Source organism: Scleropages formosus, chromosome 20 (genome assembly GCF_900964775.1).
Source record: "Scleropages formosus chromosome 20, fSclFor1.1, whole genome shotgun sequence".
Classification (NCBI taxonomy): Eukaryota; Metazoa; Chordata; class Actinopteri; order Osteoglossiformes; family Osteoglossidae; genus Scleropages; species Scleropages formosus.
In genome coordinates this window covers 4,814,662-4,835,235 of record NC_041825.1, presented here as the reverse complement: position 1 = coordinate 4,835,235, position 20,574 = coordinate 4,814,662, and the positions used below count along the sequence as shown (strand labels likewise).

General features: G+C 45.5%; 1 protein-coding gene across 1 annotated transcript; it reads left to right on the top strand.

Annotated features, from left to right (window-relative positions):
- Window positions 1–440: 440 nt before the first annotated feature.
- Window positions 441–18,968, top strand: LOC108923933 (dual specificity mitogen-activated protein kinase kinase 3-like). The gene is made up of 12 exons (XM_018734999.2): window positions 441–982; window positions 9,773–9,848; window positions 10,387–10,435; window positions 13,570–13,683; window positions 14,356–14,475; window positions 14,655–14,771; window positions 15,017–15,068; window positions 15,325–15,452; window positions 15,862–15,939; window positions 16,237–16,376; window positions 16,598–16,643; window positions 17,004–18,968. Exons 1-12 carry the CDS (start codon window positions 967–969, stop codon window positions 17,088–17,090), a joined length of 1,023 nt encoding a protein of 340 aa, XP_018590515.1. The 5' UTR covers window positions 441–966; the 3' UTR covers window positions 17,091–18,968.
- The last annotated feature ends 1,606 nt before the right edge of the window (window positions 18,969–20,574 follow it).

Here is a 20,574-nt window from a genome sequence, read left to right as displayed (position 1 = left end):
CTGGTTACATCATTATGGTTTCTAAGGCACATATATTTTTGAATATGCCAGATACAAGGAAAAATGTTTTTAAATCTAAAGATTTATTACGTATCGTTGCTATTCACACCGATTACATCCTCTTCTGAAAAATAGTTTTAATAAAGAGGCTGTGAAACTTGAAGCTTGACACAAAAGGCCGAATAATCTGTGTCTTTAAATCTATACAGAAAAATTACATCCGGTCTATTCTATAACGTCATTGGACAAGCGGAAGAAAACCTCGCTTGCCTATTGGCGGATTTTCACAGTGCGTCAGTCGGTAACGTCACCCCCCAAACCCTCCACTCTCTGCGCGAGAGTGCGAACAAAGTCTTTCAGCTAAGAGTTGGTAGCGACAAGGTTGCGACTTGTTTTCCTGTTTTTGGATGGTTTCCGCTTTTTCCTAAACAAGTGTTTTTAGCAAGACGCCTCAGAAGCTTTTTTTTTTTTTTTTTTTTTTTTTAAAAAAAAATTAATTTTCTTTTAAAATTGCCAGGGCAGTTGATGTACAAACTGTTGGCTGTAGGGCTGCACGCGAGTTGCACCAGTGGTCTCGTTGCTGAGGCAAATCCGCCGCGGCGTTTCCACACATTTTGATTTGCGAAACGAGCTGAGGCGACCTGTCCGCTCGCGCACATTCCGCGCGCCCCGGTGCCCCGCGCGGCTCTTTCTTTACGACGCGGGCTTCGCTCGCTTGACAAGCGAACGCCTCTTCGCGCCCCTGGCTGGAAGGAAACGGTGTGCATAGCTGGCCGGCAGCGCGCCTTCGTGTCGTGTGCGGGCAACTTGCACAGCCACAGGAAGAGGTTTTGACTGACACTCAAAAGTTGAGCGCGAGAGATTTCCAAAAAAAAAAAAAAAAAAAAAAAAGCAAAACAAGAAGCTAACAAAAGAAAGAAAGAAGACTTAAGTTTGCAGCTCGGCGGCGCCCGCATCAACAGGTCAATGTCCAGAGCAGGAGGTAAGTGTGTGCGCCTATCTCAGGTGCTTTTCCTCGTTCGTGCCGAGGACCGGGCTCGGGTGGCTGGGGTGGACAGGCATCGCGCCGGCTTCCGGGTCGGTTTCAACCCGGTCGAGTTCTCTCTGGAACCCGCACCGCATCGGGCTGCATCTCCCGAGTGTCGCCACTACTTCCACGGCTTCCGGGTGACGCGCTTCCAGTAAGTGACAGACACAGGGGCACCGGGAACGGACGGCCCCTCGGCTCGGGGCTGGCAGGTCAGGTGGCCTGGGCTTAGCGGAGTTTAGCCCGCACAGTAATAAAGTTTCCGGTTCGATTCGGAATCCCACTCCCAGCCCAGAGGTGATATCATACATTGATTAATTAATAGACCACCCAGGCTCCATAGGTTAAAATCACTGTAACGTTACTTGTCTAACAGAGTAAGTGAGCCCGGACCGACACGACTAATTATTTCCGGTAGTTTGCAGAGATCCCCGAGCGGCGTTTCTCGCTCGAGGCGCTTTCGGTAAAAGCGCCCGGCGGAGTGAGAGAACGGTCACGTGAGCCGGATATTTAAAAGTCGCTCGCGACGTACAGTGTCCGATTTCTCCAGTAACACACGCCAGAGACGGTTGATGCGCCCTTCATGAATGAATGAATGAATGAATGAATGAATGAATGAATGAATGAATGAATGAATGAAGGCTCGTCACGACACGGAATCTTTTTGCTTATCCTGGTTACCGCTCGTCTATATTTCGTCGCGAGCCGCACTCCTCTCTCTCTGTTCACTTCTTGTTTCCTCAAACTGGCAAGGGGTAAACTGGCCGGTGTTCTTGCTTGAAGTTTGGTCTCATCCCACGTGTCACTTCCCTTCTTTCAATAAAGCCAGATTCACGGTTTTTTTTTTTTTTTTTTTTTGTGCATGCTGGAAAGGGTTGTGGACGTGTTTAGCACGGAAAGGGTGAGCAGTGTGTGTGTGTTACGTTGGTTCTCTCTTCCGGATACGGGCGTGTGGAATGGCCTTGGTGCTTCCCCGGGAATGGTAATGCTGACTCACTCTGTAAACCGAGAGCTGTGTTCAGCCTCACGAGTGACTTGCTCTCTCTCTCTGTGTGTGTGTGTGTGTGTGTGTGTGTGTGTGTGTGTGTGTTGGAGGAAGCAGAGCTCAAGGTATGTAAACCCTCACAGAAACTACCACCAGTGTTTTTTTAAAAAAAAAATCTCATTATCCATACTGCCCTGCTGTGAGCATGACATTGTTTAATTTCCTGGCAACATCTGGAAGTTATTAGTTATTTAGCTGACACTTTTCTCTGCAGTGACTTACAAGCCTCAGGTTTGCATGCTATACTTACACCCATTTGTACAGAAGGGTGATGTACTGGAGTCTAAAGCAGGAGGTAAAACTCAAACCTTGGCTCCCATGGGTGCAAGGCAGTGGCTCAAACCATTTGCATTTACTCATTTATGACATTTTTCTGCAAAGCGAATTACAATGTTAAGCTGTCTGCAGTTCATAATTATTTGTCCAGTTTTAGTAATTGGGGTTAGCTAGTAGAGCAGGGGGTGGCATTTGAACCTGCAACCTCTGAATCAAAAGACAGCAGCTCCAGCCATCACATTTCCTATTGGAAGTTCACTTCATGGTATAATCTATAGTAACAATTTATCTATGCTGGACATTAGACTGAATTCTTTATTCATTCAGCTCATGCACTCTGTCCATGACAACATGTCTGTCATGGCTGGAGACGTGAACTGCAGATTGTGGTGTAGCATTGTCTGCATTGGCCGTACCCTGGTGTTAGTGCACCTAAATGCATTGTTGAAGCTGTGTTTCAGCAAAAATACCATGATCATTAATTACACTGTACTCCCAGCAGCATCCAATATAGTTACTTGTTCGATATCTGATACTAGACAAGAGTGGTTCTCAAATCCCCAGGGCAAAGGAGGAGTGTGAAGAGAGGAGTCACTAGGCTGCTGGGGAAAAGGGTATGTGAACCAGTCACCTACAAGGGCAGTTGCCCTGTTGCTCTCCTGTGGCCTAGAAGAGCTGTTGTGGAGGTTTGGCTTTCAGCTGCTGTGCTTCTCCATGGCTGTTGGCGGTCTGCAGGTGCCGCTGCACTCGGGTACAGGTTTGCATGCCCTGCAGAACCTGGAGAGGTTAAAATCAGCGAAGATGCTGCATACCAACTACAGAAGGGTGTTTTTTTTTTTTTTTTTTTTTAATTTTTTTTTTTTATTTTTTATATCTCCTCCTCTCCTTACTCAGCAGGAACTCTTTGGGCCTCCCCTGAATGTGGTGCAGTGTTGGAGAATTCAAAGTTTGTTGCAGTTTCTTTCTGAGACACTTTACTCTTCTCAAAAAGTGTGTGGTAGCACCAGTCATGGACTAATGTAATTTTTGACTCTGTCTCTATCTTCAATGATCTTTTGGTTCATTGAATGGCATTTTTACTCCTCAGGGTCGGAATAACACAGTAAGTCTTGGTCAGCATAATACTGTAAGACTGGTATTTCACATATTCTTCACTGCTTATCTGAAGTAGAGCCTTGCTAAAGAACATGTATAAGGTGGGTGTTTTACATTGTATGTTTTTTTTCTATCTAGATGAACCTTTTTGAATCAGTGTTCAGTATTGCTCAGACTTTTTTTTTTTTTTTTTTTTAAAGCAGTTATCTTTTTTAATTTAAATTTCTCTATCTTTATAACTGGCTACTTCCTTTTGTTCACTCTAGAGGACATATTTAAAAGTTTGTCTCTCACTCTGAGCATGCTACAGTGCTCACTCCTGATGCACAATTAGAAAATGTTCCATACTTTTAAATGATGGCACATGTTAGGGGGTGGGCTTTGGACAACTTCCTAGAAATCATATTTTTCCAAAACCCCTTTTTTGCTCGGTCTCAGGAAGCTATTTATATACTGTCACTATAATATTTCACATGCATAGCTCTGGCTCCTCTTAATGTTTTTCCTTTTTTGTGCAGCATAGATTGTTGATTAAACCTTTGTTTATTTTGTTAAAACTTGATGTCTTTGTAGAAAGGCAAAGAACTAGTAATGCAAGAACAGCAGCTGGCACTGGTTCGAGGAATGATTTAATGGATTTTTTTTTTTTTTTTTTTGTCTTGCTTCTGCAGTTGACCCCAGCATGCAAACAAAAGCACTTCCTCTGATATGTGTGTTTCGGTAAACTGCACATCTATTGTCAATGTTTAATAGAAGGCTGAACCTTCCCTGGATGTTGACGGCGCTGCAGGATGTGAATGGGGACAGAATGAGCTGGGACATTGCTCATCGACTGCAGCACACAAAATAGGGGAAGAGTTGACTTTTTTATGGCGTCAGGCATGTTGTGTCCTGTGTCTCCCTGAGCAACAGATGGCACATTATGGGAGAAGAGAGTGGCAGAGAGAGTGCTCTTGGCTGTAAAAAAATCACTAATGTATACAGACGTCACACAGCAGGTCAGTGAGTGAAAAGATGGTGGGGGAAAAAATAGAACTCCTGCCTATCTGACGTCAGCTTTTTGTCTGCCTTTTGAAAAGAATATGAGGGGGAAAGAGACAATCCTCTCTATTGGAACAACAGATGTTTGTTTTTTTTTTTTTTTTTTTTTTTTTTTTTTTTTAAAACTGTGGCAAGGGTAAAGGTGGTGACTCCATGGGTCAAGGAGAGCAGTTCAAAGGGCAAAAACTATTGTCTTCACTGCTGCTGCATTTTGCATACTGTGGTGTGCATGTTTACTTCTGTTGAAGTATTTTTCTTTTCCTGTCTAATAGTTCATTGCAAACTGATACATGTATTTGTTTCAGTATTTGGGATTAAAATCAGTTTAAGTTCAGAACTGTTGTAATAAAGCAATTCTAAATCAGTTGTGGGTGTTTTTTGTAACATTTCTTTATTGTTAATACCCAGGTTGCTCAGTTGATGGCAGGGGGAGATGAAAAGTTGGTTCTGAAATGACATCCACCCATAGGTTCTGGAATATATTTCAGGGACGGCTGATAGCGTTTTGGTTTGCACTGCTGCCTTTGGATCCGAAGGTTGCCTGTTAGAATCTTGCCTACTTCTGCAGTACTCTTCAGAAAGGTACTTATTGTAAATTGCTTTATTGAAATTACCCAGCTGTGTAAATGGGTAAATCAGTGCAGGTAGCTTAATGTTGTCTCTCGTTGTGGAGAAAAGCATCAGTTAATGAATGAATGTTTTCTTTAGAGCATCTTGTCTGACCTGCAGGTTTACCTTTTGGTACAGCTAAGTTTTTACCAGAGTGTTTCAGGGCCTCGAGAGTACAGAAGGCAGCAACTACCAAGCATCACAGTAGATCACACACGTGAGGGGAAACTGCTGAGCTGCCTCAGTCTCTGGAACACTTAGGATGAACATCAGGCTGTGAATGACCAAACAAACTGAAAGTGTGTATGTGACGTGAGGGCGAGTCTCGGGCTGCGAGTCACCAAGCAGACGGTACGTGTACAGCAGTCATGAGTTCGTGAGTCACAGCTACAGGAGCACAGGAAGAACCCAGTCTGCACATGTAAAGCAAACATGATCAGGTAACTGCACTCCCCCCCCCCCTCCACTATTTGCTGAACTCCCTGATTGGACAGCAGTCTGTCGTCATAGGAACCGAGTGAAACGGCACTCTTAACAGCAGGCCAGGGGCTTGCGTGACTGCGCAGTTGTTTGCATGTGTGTGGGAGCTGGAAGGCCACGCCTCTGTGCGCCAGAGGCCCGGAGGACTGTGTATACAACCTAGAGGAAACCTGTGATCTAGAGCTGAAACAAAGATGGCAGACAAAAATAAGATGCTGACTGGGTGGGTGGGGTTGTCTGGAATGATTACTCTCTGTAGCCTAGCAGGCTCTTAAAATGTTTTGAGAGGGAATCTTTTTGCATCTGCTCTTGTTTTGCATACTTGTGGGGGTCGGGGGGGGGGGGTCTTTGAAAGGGCAGTGGCAACAAAAACAAATGGGATGCTGTATACCTGTAGTCTGCTTTTCCAGGCTGTGCCAATATGTGTAAGCTGTGATCTGCATCCACCTTGCTTTACCCTGCTGCTCCTGTGTCTGTGTGTTGGATTGCCAATCCGCTTACCCTGTTCTCTTTTAAGGTTGTGGTCACTCTTATTAGATGTAACATTGTCCTTTTACTCGAAGAGGCTTTGCTTTGCAGAAAGGCTTAGATTTAAGATGTTCTTGGGCCAGCGGAGATTAATCGGCGTAAATGCCATTTGTTCATTATACAGCTTACAGGGGTGTATGGTTCAGGAATATACTTCCTGATAGGGCCAGTGTCAAGCACTTGTGGTTAGTGAAGTACAGCTGCACGACCCTTTGGAGAAAAGTGTCTGTAATATGTGCACGTAAATGTAAATTGCATCTGTTGTGAAATACACCTTTGCTAGGTCTGAATTGTCCATTGCTTTGGAGCAGCACATCTGCTAAATAAATTGATGTTCATGTAAGTTCAGTTTGTAACTATGGTTTAGTACAAGAATCACTAAAGTCCACAAAGGAGGAGCTTTCTTGGTTGCAGGAGAGCTTAAGTAATTTGGGGGGAAAATTGCTGAAATTGTCAGGGTATGAAATGCATGCAAAGCAAAAGTGCAGAAATGAGCTTATTGCAGGGCTCCACTGCAGGGAACACCAGCGCTCTGTGTCGTGAGTCGCCTGTCGGTCTGCCAGGGAAACGGACTGAGAACCTTTGTATGTCCTTGCATGTTTCGCACACTTTTCCCTCGCAAACTCTTAGAGCAAAGTACATTGTGCTGACTTGCATTAGCAGACTCAAGGAAACCCAATGTTTTTCTTTCTCTGCAGGTCGGCGAGCAGAGGTGGCAGTGTAAAACGTCGATTTAATGTGCCATCCACTATGAAATGTTTGGATATTTATGGCGGCTTTACTGCTGCTCAGATTTATTCTGTCGGCTAGTCTAGTCTAGACCTCTGTGCTCGTATGTGGATACAAATCTCGCTTTTCTGTTCGTGGGTTTTAAGTTAAAGCTTCCTCACACACTTTTTCATAAGAGATTGTCCCTGCAGGTGTTTACTGTGTTTGTACTGCCTGTGTACAGTAAGTAATGACTGCGTATAAAGCTGTGGTTTGTCTGTGTTAGTGCTGCGTGCCTTGCTGCGAGAAGGAGGGTTCATCGGCCGCTTGGTGCCGGTTCAATTGTGGCACCCTGTGCTCGTCCCCCATGGCCCCACCCTCGTGAGGACTCATGGGCGCGGCCTCCTTCTACACACCTGCTGCTCAAATGCGGGGGCATGCTGGTCTCGTGATGGCTCTCGGAGTGAGGACGGTGTGACTCAGCACCGGTTGGATGAGGGGTGGGGGCAGGGTGAGCGAGTGAGCCGGACCGGACTACGGGTGGGACGCGCCTCTCGTGTGCCCTTGTGATTGCCAGGGCTGATGATGACCCACAAGTGTGGGGCTTCATTCACAGAGACTTGTGGCTTTGTCTCCCGTGAGTCACGCTTATTTTTAGGTTGGGCTATATTCACTTGAGTCTGTTGTCCGTATTTTTGGAGCAGTGAGTAAACTTGCATCATTTTCCCCTTTGAACAAGTGTCCAGTGTTTCTTTCACTTAGCTGGGGTTGTGCTGCATTCAGGGGGGGAAAAAACAAATCCCTCATGCATGTTTGTCACTCCAGCTGATAAGGCACGTGTCTGTTGGGACCGTTTTGCTATGGTGGGACAGACTGAGAGCAGGTTCCGAGCGCCGTGGTCCTCACTGCCCTCAGCACAGCTCAGCGAGAAACGTGCATCTTGGCACTCAACGGGTGCTTGCGCTATTTAGGGTTTTTCTCAAAAAGAATGCAGTTGTTTCTTAAGGAAGTTGATTCTGCTATTTTACCCAGAGTTCACACTTGCAGAATAATGAGAAAAATGTGAACAAGCTGCAGGAGGCAAAAGGAAACTTTGTCAAGAGTCTTCTTTGGAGACCTTGATTTTATTTATTTATTTATTTATTTTTTTTGCAAAGTTATGCTTTTCCTTTCCGTTTCACATCCTCTCTTCAGGCAGGCTATTGAAATGATTTAGAATAAATCTCAATGAGCTCACATTGAGACACTTTTTCATCTTAACTCCCACCCATTTCTTTTTGTTAATGCTTCACATAACCACCTTGCACCTCGACGTGGAAATGGGGAAGTCCTGCTGCCGAAATAAAGCAGACTCTTTTCCTTTCTTCTCGTGATGCTCTCCCGTCATCAGTCAGATGGAAAGAGCCTTGCGTAGGGCGACATGAGGAAGGCGTCTCGCAGAGCTGCGTTCCGGGGGTGGATTAGTGTGCTGACTCACGGGGTCAACGGGAGAGGAGGGCCTCCCAGCAGCCTAGGCGGGGGAGGGTTTGGGCCGGGAGCCGAGGGTCTGTCTGCCGAGGAGGTCGTAAATCAGCTGTGTTGCCAGGGCTTTGCACTTAAATATAGAAGCAGGGATCAACTCATTTAGTGGAAAATATTGTCAGTGACGATTGCCATTTCCTCTCGCTTGACCGGCTCTTTTCATTGTTTATGCCGTTTAACAGAGACGAGCAGCTTCTGTAGGGATCCGTGACGGAGAGGCTTTACAAACCTCCCAGCAGCCTGTTCTGCATCCCTTTGAATCTCTCTTCTCATTTTGCTCCGATTTGACCGTACTGCAGTAACTGCCAAAAGTTTGGGTACATGTGGCCAACCTGGTCAGTACTTGGGATGGGATGAACTGGACAGAAGAGCAAGCAAAGCAAAGCAACCTGCTTGGAACTGTTGTGGAAGGAGATTTGTATGAAATGTTCAGTTTTAGTCATCACTGGTACTGTTTTATTTGACATTGGTAATCTTATGGATCCGTTACGCTATATACGTCACGCATAAATCCGTTTCGTCTCTTATGTTACGAAAGAAAAGTGAGCCGCAGCCTCCTTTTCTTTGAGAGCAGTTACTAAACGTCTGTCGTGATGAAATGGCCCTGAAAGCGAACGCCTGCAGTTTAGGATCTGTGTGTCATGTTGGATTACTGGCTCTAAGTATTTAGTTGTGAGGCAGCCTTCTGTATGGTTGCTGTTTACAGTTCAGAGTTTTCCCCACAGATGGCTGTGTTCGCCTGTTATCCAAAATCATTCGTGTTCCCTCTGTCCAGATCTTTCTGGACTGAACTGAAGGGCTTGTTGCGTTTAGGACCATATTCTTTCAATCGACCCTTTTTAAACGTTTAAAAGGCTTCTGTTTGAATGCCCTGCAGGCAGACTGTGGTTTAGGTCTGACTGTAGTGCTGTCGTGGAGGGTGTGCGGTCGACCCAAGAAAGTGACCCTACTGCACTTTCCATCTGAATCCAGTCGCCAGGCTTGAATGAGACCAGATGAATGAAAAACACTTAATGCATGCATGTATATATAAATTACAGCTCATTAGTTAATGCTGTTCAGAGCCAGATTCATTTGTTGACCTGTTTTATTACAAATACATTTTAGTCTACAGTAAGCAGTGTTAAAAGGTTTTTTGGCAGTTCTTTGGATTATATAGTGTATGTCTAATGTGTGTTTGCTAGTTTTTGGCCTTGTCTGTGCCATCTTTAACTGTTGTTCCCATTGTTAATTGGTTGTCTCATTAATCACCAGAAAAATACGTTGCTGTTTTTCCTTTGCTGCTCAACGTCTGTTAACACACGTTCGCTTTCTGCTGGCCTGTGACCTTGATTGTATCCACGACGAACACGTGCCTGCCAGGTTTCGTTCTCCACCGGCATGTTGTTGGGTATTGCTGTGGATTCGTCACAGGTGAGTTACTCCTCTGTTCTTTCCCACAGGGAACACAGGGAAGAGGAAAAAGCCTGGGCTCAAGATCCCAGATGAAGTGTTCAAGCAGAAGGAGTCCAACTTAGTGTGAGTGGCCCAGCGGACTGGGGGTCGACTGTCTCCAGCACCTTCTGTACTCCACTGGTGTTTACGTTGTGCCTCTGTAAATGTGGGCCACATTCACATTTCTAATGGACTTTCTCTCCACGCTAAACACTAGTGTAGTCTTATCCTATTCTCTTCCCCTTTGTGTTCTGTGTGCTCTGAACTTGAGAGAGAAACCGCACACATCAACACTATTGCCTTACATTTATTCGTTTATCTGACGCTTTTCTTCAGAGCAACTTACAATGTTAAAGTAGTTAAAATTATGAATAGAGCTGGGTAACTTTTACTGGACCAATTTAGGGTAAGTACGTACCTTACTTGAGAGTATTAAAGCTGGAGGTGGGATTCGAACCTGCAACCTTCAAGTCTGACGGCAGCATCTCTAACGACTATGCTATCAGCTGTCTCCCCTATGTGAACAGGGATGCTTCCATGTGCGTCACACACATACGATGTTCTTCACCTGTCCTTTGAGCCATACAAAAGTTATTTTACTCAATTTTCACTCTTGGTTCAGGCCGCCCCGAAACCTGGACTCCAGGACCTTCATCACGATTGGTGACAAGGTGAGTCCTCGTTCCTCATCAGGCTGTGACAGGAAGTGGAGGTAAAAGGCGCACGATGTGGGACTCGCTGTTCCAGCATCTGTGTGTTAGGAGAAAGGGCAGATCAGGTCACCAAGCAGCATTGTACACATATACACACGCATGCAGACGAGCACTCGGACGCTCCGTGTCCCTGTCTGCCTCTCCTCTGTCAACACTGACAGCAGGACCGCCCGGTGGATGTCTGGGGCACTCAGTTACTGCTGTATTTATACCTACAGATGTCAACCCTGACAACCACAGCATGGAGCTGGAGGGTGGGGGTGGCTGAAAATGGAGAAATCAGTGACTGCTTTGAGTTCTGAGACATCAGCTTTCCCCTCTTCTGATGTGATGCGAGGTTCGAGTGATACTCAAGGCTGGCTCGTGTGGGGGCTGATGCAGGGCCCAAAGCATCACACGTGAATTGTGGGTGGCATGGCACTTTTCGACAGCACCGGGGGGGACCTGTTGCCAGCAGAAGGGAGCTCTGCCCTGCTGAGATGAGGTCATACTCTCGCAGGGAGAGGAAGGGGGACAGGTTCCATGGCTCAGAAACAGAATTGCACCTGCTTGAAGGAGTGTGAGGCTGGAGATGGCAGCAAAGGTTTTGCTCATCATGCCATTTGTGTTCTTTGCAATAAGGATTTACTAGAGTGGCAGTCCACTTTTGGAAACGATGTGGTGAAATCCTGTGTGTAGATCACACATTTAAATTACATTACATTTATGTTCATTTTTTGTTTCCAAAGTGACTTAGTTTTAAGCTGCTTAGTTATTTACCCATTTTTACAGCCACATAGTTTTACTGGAGCAGTATAGGGCAAGTACCTTGCTCAAGGATATTACAGCTGGAGGTGAGACTAGAACCTGTGACCTTTGGGTCTAAAGGCAGCAGCTCTAACCACATGGCTACTAGTTGGGTAGACTTGTAGTCTTGATAGATACCCAGTTCAGTCTCTCAGTCTACCACATATTTAATTACTTTTGTGTAAAGCTCTTTCCCACATACTGGCACAGGGCACTTAGTAGTGAGAATACACAGTAGCACAGGCCTGCAATAATTAAGTAATAGCAATTAAAACAAATGTTTGTAAAGAAGTGTGGGATGAAAAGCCAGAAGGCATCAGGAGAGAGGAAACAAAACTCCTAAGGCTGATGCAGGAGGAGGAAACCTCTGGGACTCCAAAGCCAACTGCCTGCCCACTCATGCTGTATGCAGCAGGATAGCATACTAATGTTAAGCAGCTTCCAAGGTGGTCGCTTGGACTCCCACACGTTGCCTTGAGGCCATCTTCTGTAGGTCGAGCAATGTCGAGGGTGAGAGCTTGGAGGCCTCAAACTGGTGAGGTGGTCCTCAGGCTTGCCGGTGCCCAGGCGTATTGGAGGAGTGGAAGGGCGGATAAATATTTTTATGACAAATGTGTGGAAAGTAGCACAGAAAACAAGTGCAATAAGGGTACCTCAGCCAATGGGGAGGAGTTTATGTTGGCACACACAACTTCTGATGCTTTCATTGCTGTAGGCAGTGCACAATGCATTTACATTCATTTATTTAGCAGACAATTTTCTCCAAAGCAGCTTCCCATGGGCTCTATGTAGTGTTATCAGCCCACACACCTTATTCACTGCAGTGACTTACAATGGATCACTCATCCATACATCAGTGGAACACACACACTCTCTGTCACTCACTCACACACTATGGGTGAACCTGAACAGCATGTCTTTGGACTGTGGGAGGAAACCAGAGCACCCGGAGGAAACTCGCACAGACACGGGGAGAACATGCACACTCCACACAGGGATCGAACCCACATCCTCTCACACCACCCAGACGCTGTGAGCCAGCAGCGGTACTTGCTATGCCACCGATGCAGCCCACAATGCTGTAGGAACAGTGCTCACTGTAGGCAGTACTGTGAGCAACAAGATGGAGACCCTAAGTGCTCATCTCCATACCCTTTAATGCTTGTACAGTATATCCTGTTCCTTGCTTTTGTTCCTGTCAGGGAACACAATGTCCTCATTGACTTAAAATGTTTATATAAAGGGAAATGTACCAAGACGAACCAGAATGAGGCATGTGGAAACTGCCAAGTGATCTCATCACGTCTCTGGTGTGGGTAGATCTTAACTTTGCTGCTGGAGGCATTCTCTTGGCTTTGCTTTCAGGTTTCTGTCTCGTGCCCCTTCAGCATGTGAGAGTCATCAACAGAGCACTGAGGTCGAAGGTGCAAGGCTGTGTAACGTGAGACGAATAGTCAGCAGAGATGGCGGGCTTTCCTGAAGCCGATGTCGTACGGCCAGACGATTGAGTGCGTTTGCTGTCCATCTCAGTCGCACAGTCCAGAGACCCTTTTTAGTTACGTTGCGGCACAAGTGAAGAAGGTGGACGTTGGAAGGTTACTTTGGTCAATGCTCATTGGATTCCGACGTAATCTCTCCAGATAAGTGTTTCTGCGTAATGTAATTACTTCCCAACTGAAAACCCCCTTGAAAATGGGAGACATTTTGTCCTACTTTGAACAATCTGGCAGCAAATGATAAGGACTGTTTCAAAAAAACTGGGCACGGCTCTGTAATCTCTGTGCCGGCACAATGGTGGGCAGGTGTTTGAGGGGCTGCCGAGGTTCTAGCCCGGAGCCAAGTCAAGCCAGCTAGCAGTTATCAAGGAAGAACATCAGACATTTCAAAACAAGTGTGGGAGACTTGTGTAGAGAGATCATTTGACAGAACTAAGAATATCAAAAACATGTCTTTGCCTCCTCATGAGCCTTGAAGTGGAGTTTTGGGTTAGACCCCATTTCCTTGCTGACGCTGGAGACTTTGCCATTTTGCTTAGCGTGTCGGGAGAGGGGAGCAGTCCGACAGTCACACGCACCATCACAGCAGCTCACCGACGTTGCCAAGGGGAGTGTAGACCTTAGCTCAGGTGTGTGAATTTGTAGTCTCTGAGGTATTTTGACAGAATCAGGTCCTCAAACGCAGACCTCCCGCGTGCTGGAAGGCGTAGGCAGGAAATATAAATATCACGTCTTGCCATGTAGCCTTATTGGTGCCATGTGAGCTCCTAGCGCAAACCTGGCTGCAAACAGTCTCCTCTGCCTTTTCAGAACTTTGAGGTGCAGGCTGATGACCTGGTGGCCCTGTCGGAGCTGGGCCGCGGCGCCTACGGAGTGGTCGAGAAGGTGCGGCACGCTCAGAGCGCAACCCTCATGGCTGTAAAGGTGAGAGATGCCGCCAGCCTTATCTTCTAATGTCGACGACAAATGGGAATTGAAATCAACTTTAAGTTGAAATTTATTTGAAATTAAGAGCTGTAGCAATGTGAATGCAACGGAATGCCTGAATAAAGAACTGCTCTGTAAATACTCTGCCCAGATCCTCTGAGGGCAGAATTGTCTTGTACATTTTGCTTATGCAACATCGAAAGCCTCATGCAAAAGTGTACTCGTGGAGCCAGGCCAATCCTGCAAACGTGGCCCTTGTGCCGACGGCTTGGCCAACTTGCTGTGCACCACCTTATTGATTATGTGGGGAGAAGTGCTTTACATATTTTTTTTTTTTTTTTGGAATTACATGAAATATCCTGCTCTTAATTATGATTCAGTTTGTCATTTGTTTAGGTGCATATGCCAGATTTAGCAAGTGTAATGTGAATGGAAAATACCCATGTAAAACAGTAATTGGAAGCTTTTTGAAATGTGACATTAATGTGCAAATTATTTCCTCTACAGGGCAGTCTTTATTGTATCTTATTTGAAATCCAGCAGTCTTCAAGTTTTGTTAGGTTATTTCATCATTTGCAAGTACTTTGAGTTTTCACAGAGCACAGAGGTTTTAGGGATGAAACAAATAATTCCTGCATTAGTCCTTTGTGGATTTAATTGTTTATGCAGAGGATAAGAGCAACAGTGAACAGTCAGGAGCAGAAGAGGTTACTGATGGACCTGGACATCTCCATGAGGACTGTGGACTGCCCATACACCGTCACTTTCTATGGAGCTTTATTCCGGGAGGTGAGAGGGACACTTCTGCCGAACTTGCATGACTAAAGGCCTCAATGAGCCAAACCAACATGCAACCATCAGCTGTCCTTGAAGGGAGGCTGTGAGAGCAGGTGGTCTTTCCTTGGTGGTCTGTCTGCTGTCGCTGGAAATCCACTGGCCTGTATGTGTTTCCTTTCTGTTTGTTGCAGGGGGATGTGTGGATCTGCATGGAGCTGATGGACACGTCACTGGACAAATTCTACAAAAAGGTGATTGAGAAAGGGAAGAAGATCCCCGAGGACATCTTGGGAAAGATTTCCGTGTCGGTGCGTATAATGTGTGTTTTTCTTTCCTGTAAGGCCGCAGACAGGGAATACTTCACGGCAGAATGACTCATTGGGAGTGTGAAATCCTTCCAGTTGCTCGCCAACTCAGCACTGGTCTGGAGTCACCCGCTTCATGAATAAGGCTTACTTTAGAGAAACACTTCACGCACTGTTAGCATGCTGTTGCACTGGTAATTATTCCTGCTCTTGTCCAGCCTGTGAAATTTTCCCCTTTTTTGTTCTAGATTGTCAAAGCCTTAGAACATTTACACAGTAAGCTGTCTGTGATCCATCGAGGTGAGTACTGCCCCCTAGTGAAACTTTGCTGTATAACTATAGTGCTCAGTGTGTAATTGCCCCTTTGGACTCAACTGCTTATGTCACCTTTTGGACCAATAACTGCAACCAGACATTTCTCGTAATTATTGATCCGTCCGTAAGTGACGTGGAAGAATTTATGCTCCTTCCTCCATGTAGAACTGCTTCATGGCATTTTTGGGTGTATTTAATTTGTCTTGTGTTCACACTTTCCAACCTCTTTTACTTGTCTCAGATGTGAAGCCCTCCAATGTCCTCATTAACAAAGAAGGGCACGTGAAGATGTGTGACTTTGGCATCAGTGGGTACCTGGTGGACTCCGTGGCCAAGACGCTGGATGCTGGCTGCAAGCCCTACATGGCAGTAGGTGTCGCACTCATGTCGGCCTTGTGTTGTCCTGCATGTGCCTGTGGAGGCGTCATTCAGGGAAACTGCACTACACGCAACAGACTGCTGTTGGCATAGCGGTTAAGGGTGCAATATACAAAAAATAAAATGTAACCTCTAACCTGAAGTCAGGACACTTTGCTTAATAAAACAAACATGGAACTAATGAAAATGTGACCTTTTAATGACATATTGTAAGTTAATTTGGAGCTGGAAATGGCTGAGCTGGAAAATAGGCCATTCTGCTATTTCTGTATAAAGTTCTAACTTTTTTTATAGCAGTGTTGTGCAAAAGAGGACATTATGATAATGTGAAGTTAGGAAACTGTCTCCTGATGATGTGTCCCTTGTTGCGGAAGGTCATTCTTTACGCTTGTCTCTACAGCCGGAGAGGATCAACCCTGAGCTCAGCCAGAAGGGCTACAACGTCAAGTCAGATGTTTGGAGTCTGGGAATTACGCTGGTGAGCTCTTGTCGCAGAAATACACAGAGCAACTCGACCGTACCTCTCCACACGTGGTCTGTCGTGCTGTGTGTGTCAGCGACTCGTACTTACTCAGATTTTCACGTGAAAGAGTATTTGCAACCTGAAACTAATGGCTAATAAGTGCAATTTAAAGTGATAATGTTTGTATGAGGTATAAGGAGAAAGTCTTGTAACAGTGGACTATGAAAGTACGAGGTGTGTGTTTCCAGCTACTGTCTGGAGTACGGCGTAGGGTTTGAGTCTTATAGCTGATGCGGAGGTGTGTGCCGTCAGATTGAGCTGGCCATTTTGCGCTTCCCGTACGAGTCGTGGGGCACTCCGTTCCAGCAGCTGAAGCAAGTGGTGGAGGAGCCGTCGCCCCAACTGCCCGCCGACCGCTTCTCCAAGGAGTTCGTCAGCTTCATCGCACACTGGTGAGCATGCTGGGCGCATGGCTCCAGTGGAGCATGTGCGACACGTCGCTTCTATAGTCTGCTGTGCGAATCCGAAAAAGTGAACAGCTGCAAAACATAGCGACGGAAGTTACGCTGTCCCTATGTTTTGCAGCCGTTTTCTTTTTTGGATTCAAAGTCGCACCTTTTGAATTTTCAGTTAAAAAAAAAAAAAAACTGAATGACTTTCATGTATATTTTAGTTTGAAGAAGAATCCGGCTGAGAGACTGAACTACCTTGCTCTCATGGTAAGCTTGAATACGTGTTTCATTATGGAGTTACATATTTACGTTTATTTATTTAGCAACTGCTTTTCTCCAAAGCGATGTTTTGTGCATTACATTAATATAGAGACATGACTGCAGACGTGATTAAGTAAACCTAGTTTTTTTCACTTCATGCACCAATATTAATCACTCGAGTAGGTGCGTAAAACTCAGGATAGGCGAATCCTGATAACATCCTACCAATTTTTTTTAAATTAAAAGAATAAGGTACACAAACAATCACATACAATGACGGAGTAGCGGCTGCATGAAGGTTAGTTTTTTGAGTTCCTTGTGCTGAAGGGAGACTGGGAGGTTGACCTTTCTTCTGCATCCTTACAGGAGCAACCATTCTTCAAACTGCATGACTCCAAACAAACAGATGCAGCTTCCTTTGTCAAAGAGATCCTGGATGACACCCAGAACTGACCCTTCTCCGCTTCTTCTGCTGCTGCCTGCTGCTGCTGATGACGACGACGATTTTATTTTTTTGTACAAAACTATATAATATCCATCCCCAGATGTACACTGTAAAGTGACTTCCCATTGCTACAGAAAATAATTAGGAAGATTGTTGGATTGTTACAGTATTTTCTCAAATTTGGCACCTACCTATAAGCTTGCTAAACCGTTAAAAAGAATATATAGTCTCTAGCCTTTTATATCGCACCAGCCAACACAAGAAGTATGTTGTTTTTGTAGTTGTGAGAATTGCAGTGTTGGTTATGCAAGTTTTTAACTTGGAAAAAATGTAATTCCTGATCTGTGAAATCCCTAGTGTTAAAATGTTAAGGTTGAACCTTTACTCTCCCACCATCCCTCCCACCGAAACGCGAACAGTCTGTTGCCAGACAGACTGTTCGCTCTACTGCACACCTCCTCTAGCTTGTAAGGGGCTGCTCTATTCTCGCCTCTGTACTCTGTATGTTATGCAGTGAATAAGTTATTGAATGTATTCCAGTTGGTGGGGAGGGTGGATGTTTTTCAGACTTTGGATGTTTTATTTATTTTAACCTGTTTTCATATCTTGGGAAAATGAGGGAAAAGAGCATTATATGTTTGTTACACAGGGCTACTTTGCTATGAACGTACATGCGGAATGTCCTCTCTGCAAGCAATACCTTTAACGGTCCGTCGTTCGTTTGACAGGAGGCGCTGCGGTTCAAAGGTCCGTTGGCGACTGGGAAAACGGCGGCGGGCTTGATTAAGAAGCCCCTTGTTGATCTTTTGTTTCACGTGCGATACCAAAAAACCAAACACCAAATCTGTTTTCAGATACTGTGCCTGGAGGAGCATATGGAAGTGTTAACTTAAACCGCCTGCGATGAGTCGCTACTCCCGTCGTGGATTCTGCCTTCTCTCCTCCAGTGAAGTCCCACAGCGCCGTTCTTGGCGGCTTTTCGCATCTCCTTTACAGAATACCGTTTTGCATTTTGCTTTTCGTTGCATAGATTCAACCCACTTTTGTTGAAGTATATAATGATACCCCAGTGGTATTCATTACCATATTGAATTTTTTCCGTGTTAGCGAATGTCGGGACTTGAGGCACTGCATCCCTTCATGTGTACAAACAGGTCTGGGTTGCAGACCTGCTTCGCTAAATGGACAGGGAACAGGCCCGGAGGCAAATCCTTAAGCTCCTGTGCTGTCAACCTGACGTAGTTCTTTTTTTGCGCTGGGGGGGTGTGAGGTAGCCTCTGCTTGTCCCACAGTAAACCTTTACTATGAATTACAGTGCACTGTGAGAACATGTTGCCCTGGCTTGCGTTTGCAAGCGTGGCGGATGTTCCTCCAGGCCTCCACCGGCTCGGTGTCCTTTCCCTTTCGACGCTTGCAGTGCGGTGGGTGTGCTTGCTAACCGTTCCACTGAGGAGTTCGATGTGTTTTGGGAGGGGGTGCACTTAAAATGTTCCTCTGGCGGAGCTGAAGCGCACCCGTTGTGGGCAGAGGAGCCGGGGTGGCTCGTCCCTGCGAAATGGGCGTGCCGCGGCGCACGTGTGTGCTTCTGTGTACGTGTGTGCGTGTACCTAGTCTCTCGCAGCTACTGAGTGTGTCCCAGAGGTGTGTCGTCTTGCCCTCTGCAGAAACCACTGTCACAGCACCGAAATGTGATCCAGGTACCTGGGCTGGATCGGGTGGGGGTACAACGTGCCTATAATAGTGGCTACTGTAAAGATGCGATAATTACATAATGGATTTTAATTAGATAATCTATATATTTATGTATAAAATGATAAAATGGAAATGACTCAAATGAACTTGATGGATTTGTCAAAAACACTGACAAATAAAATGGATCTGATGGACCAGTCTGTCATGGATTTTTTTTTCTTTTTTTTTTTTTTTTTTTTTTTTTTTTTTAAAAGCATGAGAGATGCTCTTACAACTGGTAGCTTGGCATTTAGGGTGTGAATCGAAGTAATGCCACAAAAGTTTATAAAAAAAAAAAAAAAAAAAGTAGGACACAGCTCAAGGGTTCAGGGGTCCTTGGAAATGCATCCTCTTGCTGCTTGTTAGAACAAGGTCAAGTTGGAGGTTCACACAATGCACCCCCACCAAATTCCTACCCAATCTTCTGCAGCCGCTGCGGTGGCCCTTTCAGGCTATCAGTCCATCTGTCAAAGCTGTTCCTCCATGCTGGTAACACCTCACAGGTCTCTTGCCACCAGCATGTTCTTGTTCTACCACCATGACAGGCGCTGTCCACCTTCCAGCGGTACCTCACTGCAGCTCTCTCTAGAGTAGTGGTCGTGAACACAGTCCATTAGGACAATGCAGTTCTAACTACTACACAATATCAGGTGTCCCATGGCCTTAGGTGTCTTACGGAAGAGACGCTAATGGTTAGTGGCGTCAATAACCAACAGAAGCCAAGATGAAGATACTTATGACCTGTTGCATGCTGGGATTTTGATGCCCTGCTGTGTTATCTACTTGTGGGTTTGTAGTTCTTTCAACTAGCTGTTGATTCATCAAACACTCATGACACGTGGGTTTTGTGCTTTTGGTCTAACTCTTCCTTCTCCTAATCATCAAATCCTTGCCTACAAATTCTAACTTGTGTTTAATGCGTAAATCTAATAGGATTTATGTTTTTCTATCAACTCACTAGCAATGCAGTTTTTGAATTTTACCACAGCAGCACTAAGGTACATCAACTCACACTGCTGCTCATGTGATTCCCCCCCCCCCCCCGTGAAGTTCTTGCTACATTTTTATTTTACAGCCACAAGAGGGCACTGCTACATAACAGTAGAAAATTACTGCAAGACAATAAGGAACTGTAAGGTAATCTTTTTCCATTTTATTTCTAAAGGAAGAATCTACATAATGCAAGAAGTACATCAGTCTCTATTTTAAGTCTCATTGTTTTAGTGCTCCGTAAGCAAAAATAAAAGGTCACGTTGAATGAAAGAGTTAATCAGACAGTAGTTATGTATCAGATCTGAAAAAGGAAGGTTAACCAAAACCAGTTGAGGTAATAGCGCTTCAACATTTTGGAAAGTGACATAAGCTGAATGAATGACAGAGTGGAAAACAAACACAAAGTGATACTCTTAAGCTTCCCCATGTATATCTCCAGGTCTTCATCTTTCCATCTGTCATCATGTGTTGTTATATGTCAGGAGCAGCTCGCCCTCAGAGACTGAATGCTTTCCCAGTGAATTTTTAGACAGGAACCAGGATGTGCAGGAGCTTCTATGGAGAGGGATCAGCCCAGCACCCCTTGGAAATGTACCACTCCTTCAAGATGTCTACCCAGCTAACCAAAGTTCACAACAAGCGGAGTTGCAGCAAGCCAGAGCCTGGGAGGAGATGCCAGTCTGCCGCAAGGCACCCCAAGCAAGGCTTGACCCCCAGACCCACCATACAGCGGGCACTGGCCAAACCTGCCGCACCACCCTCATGTCT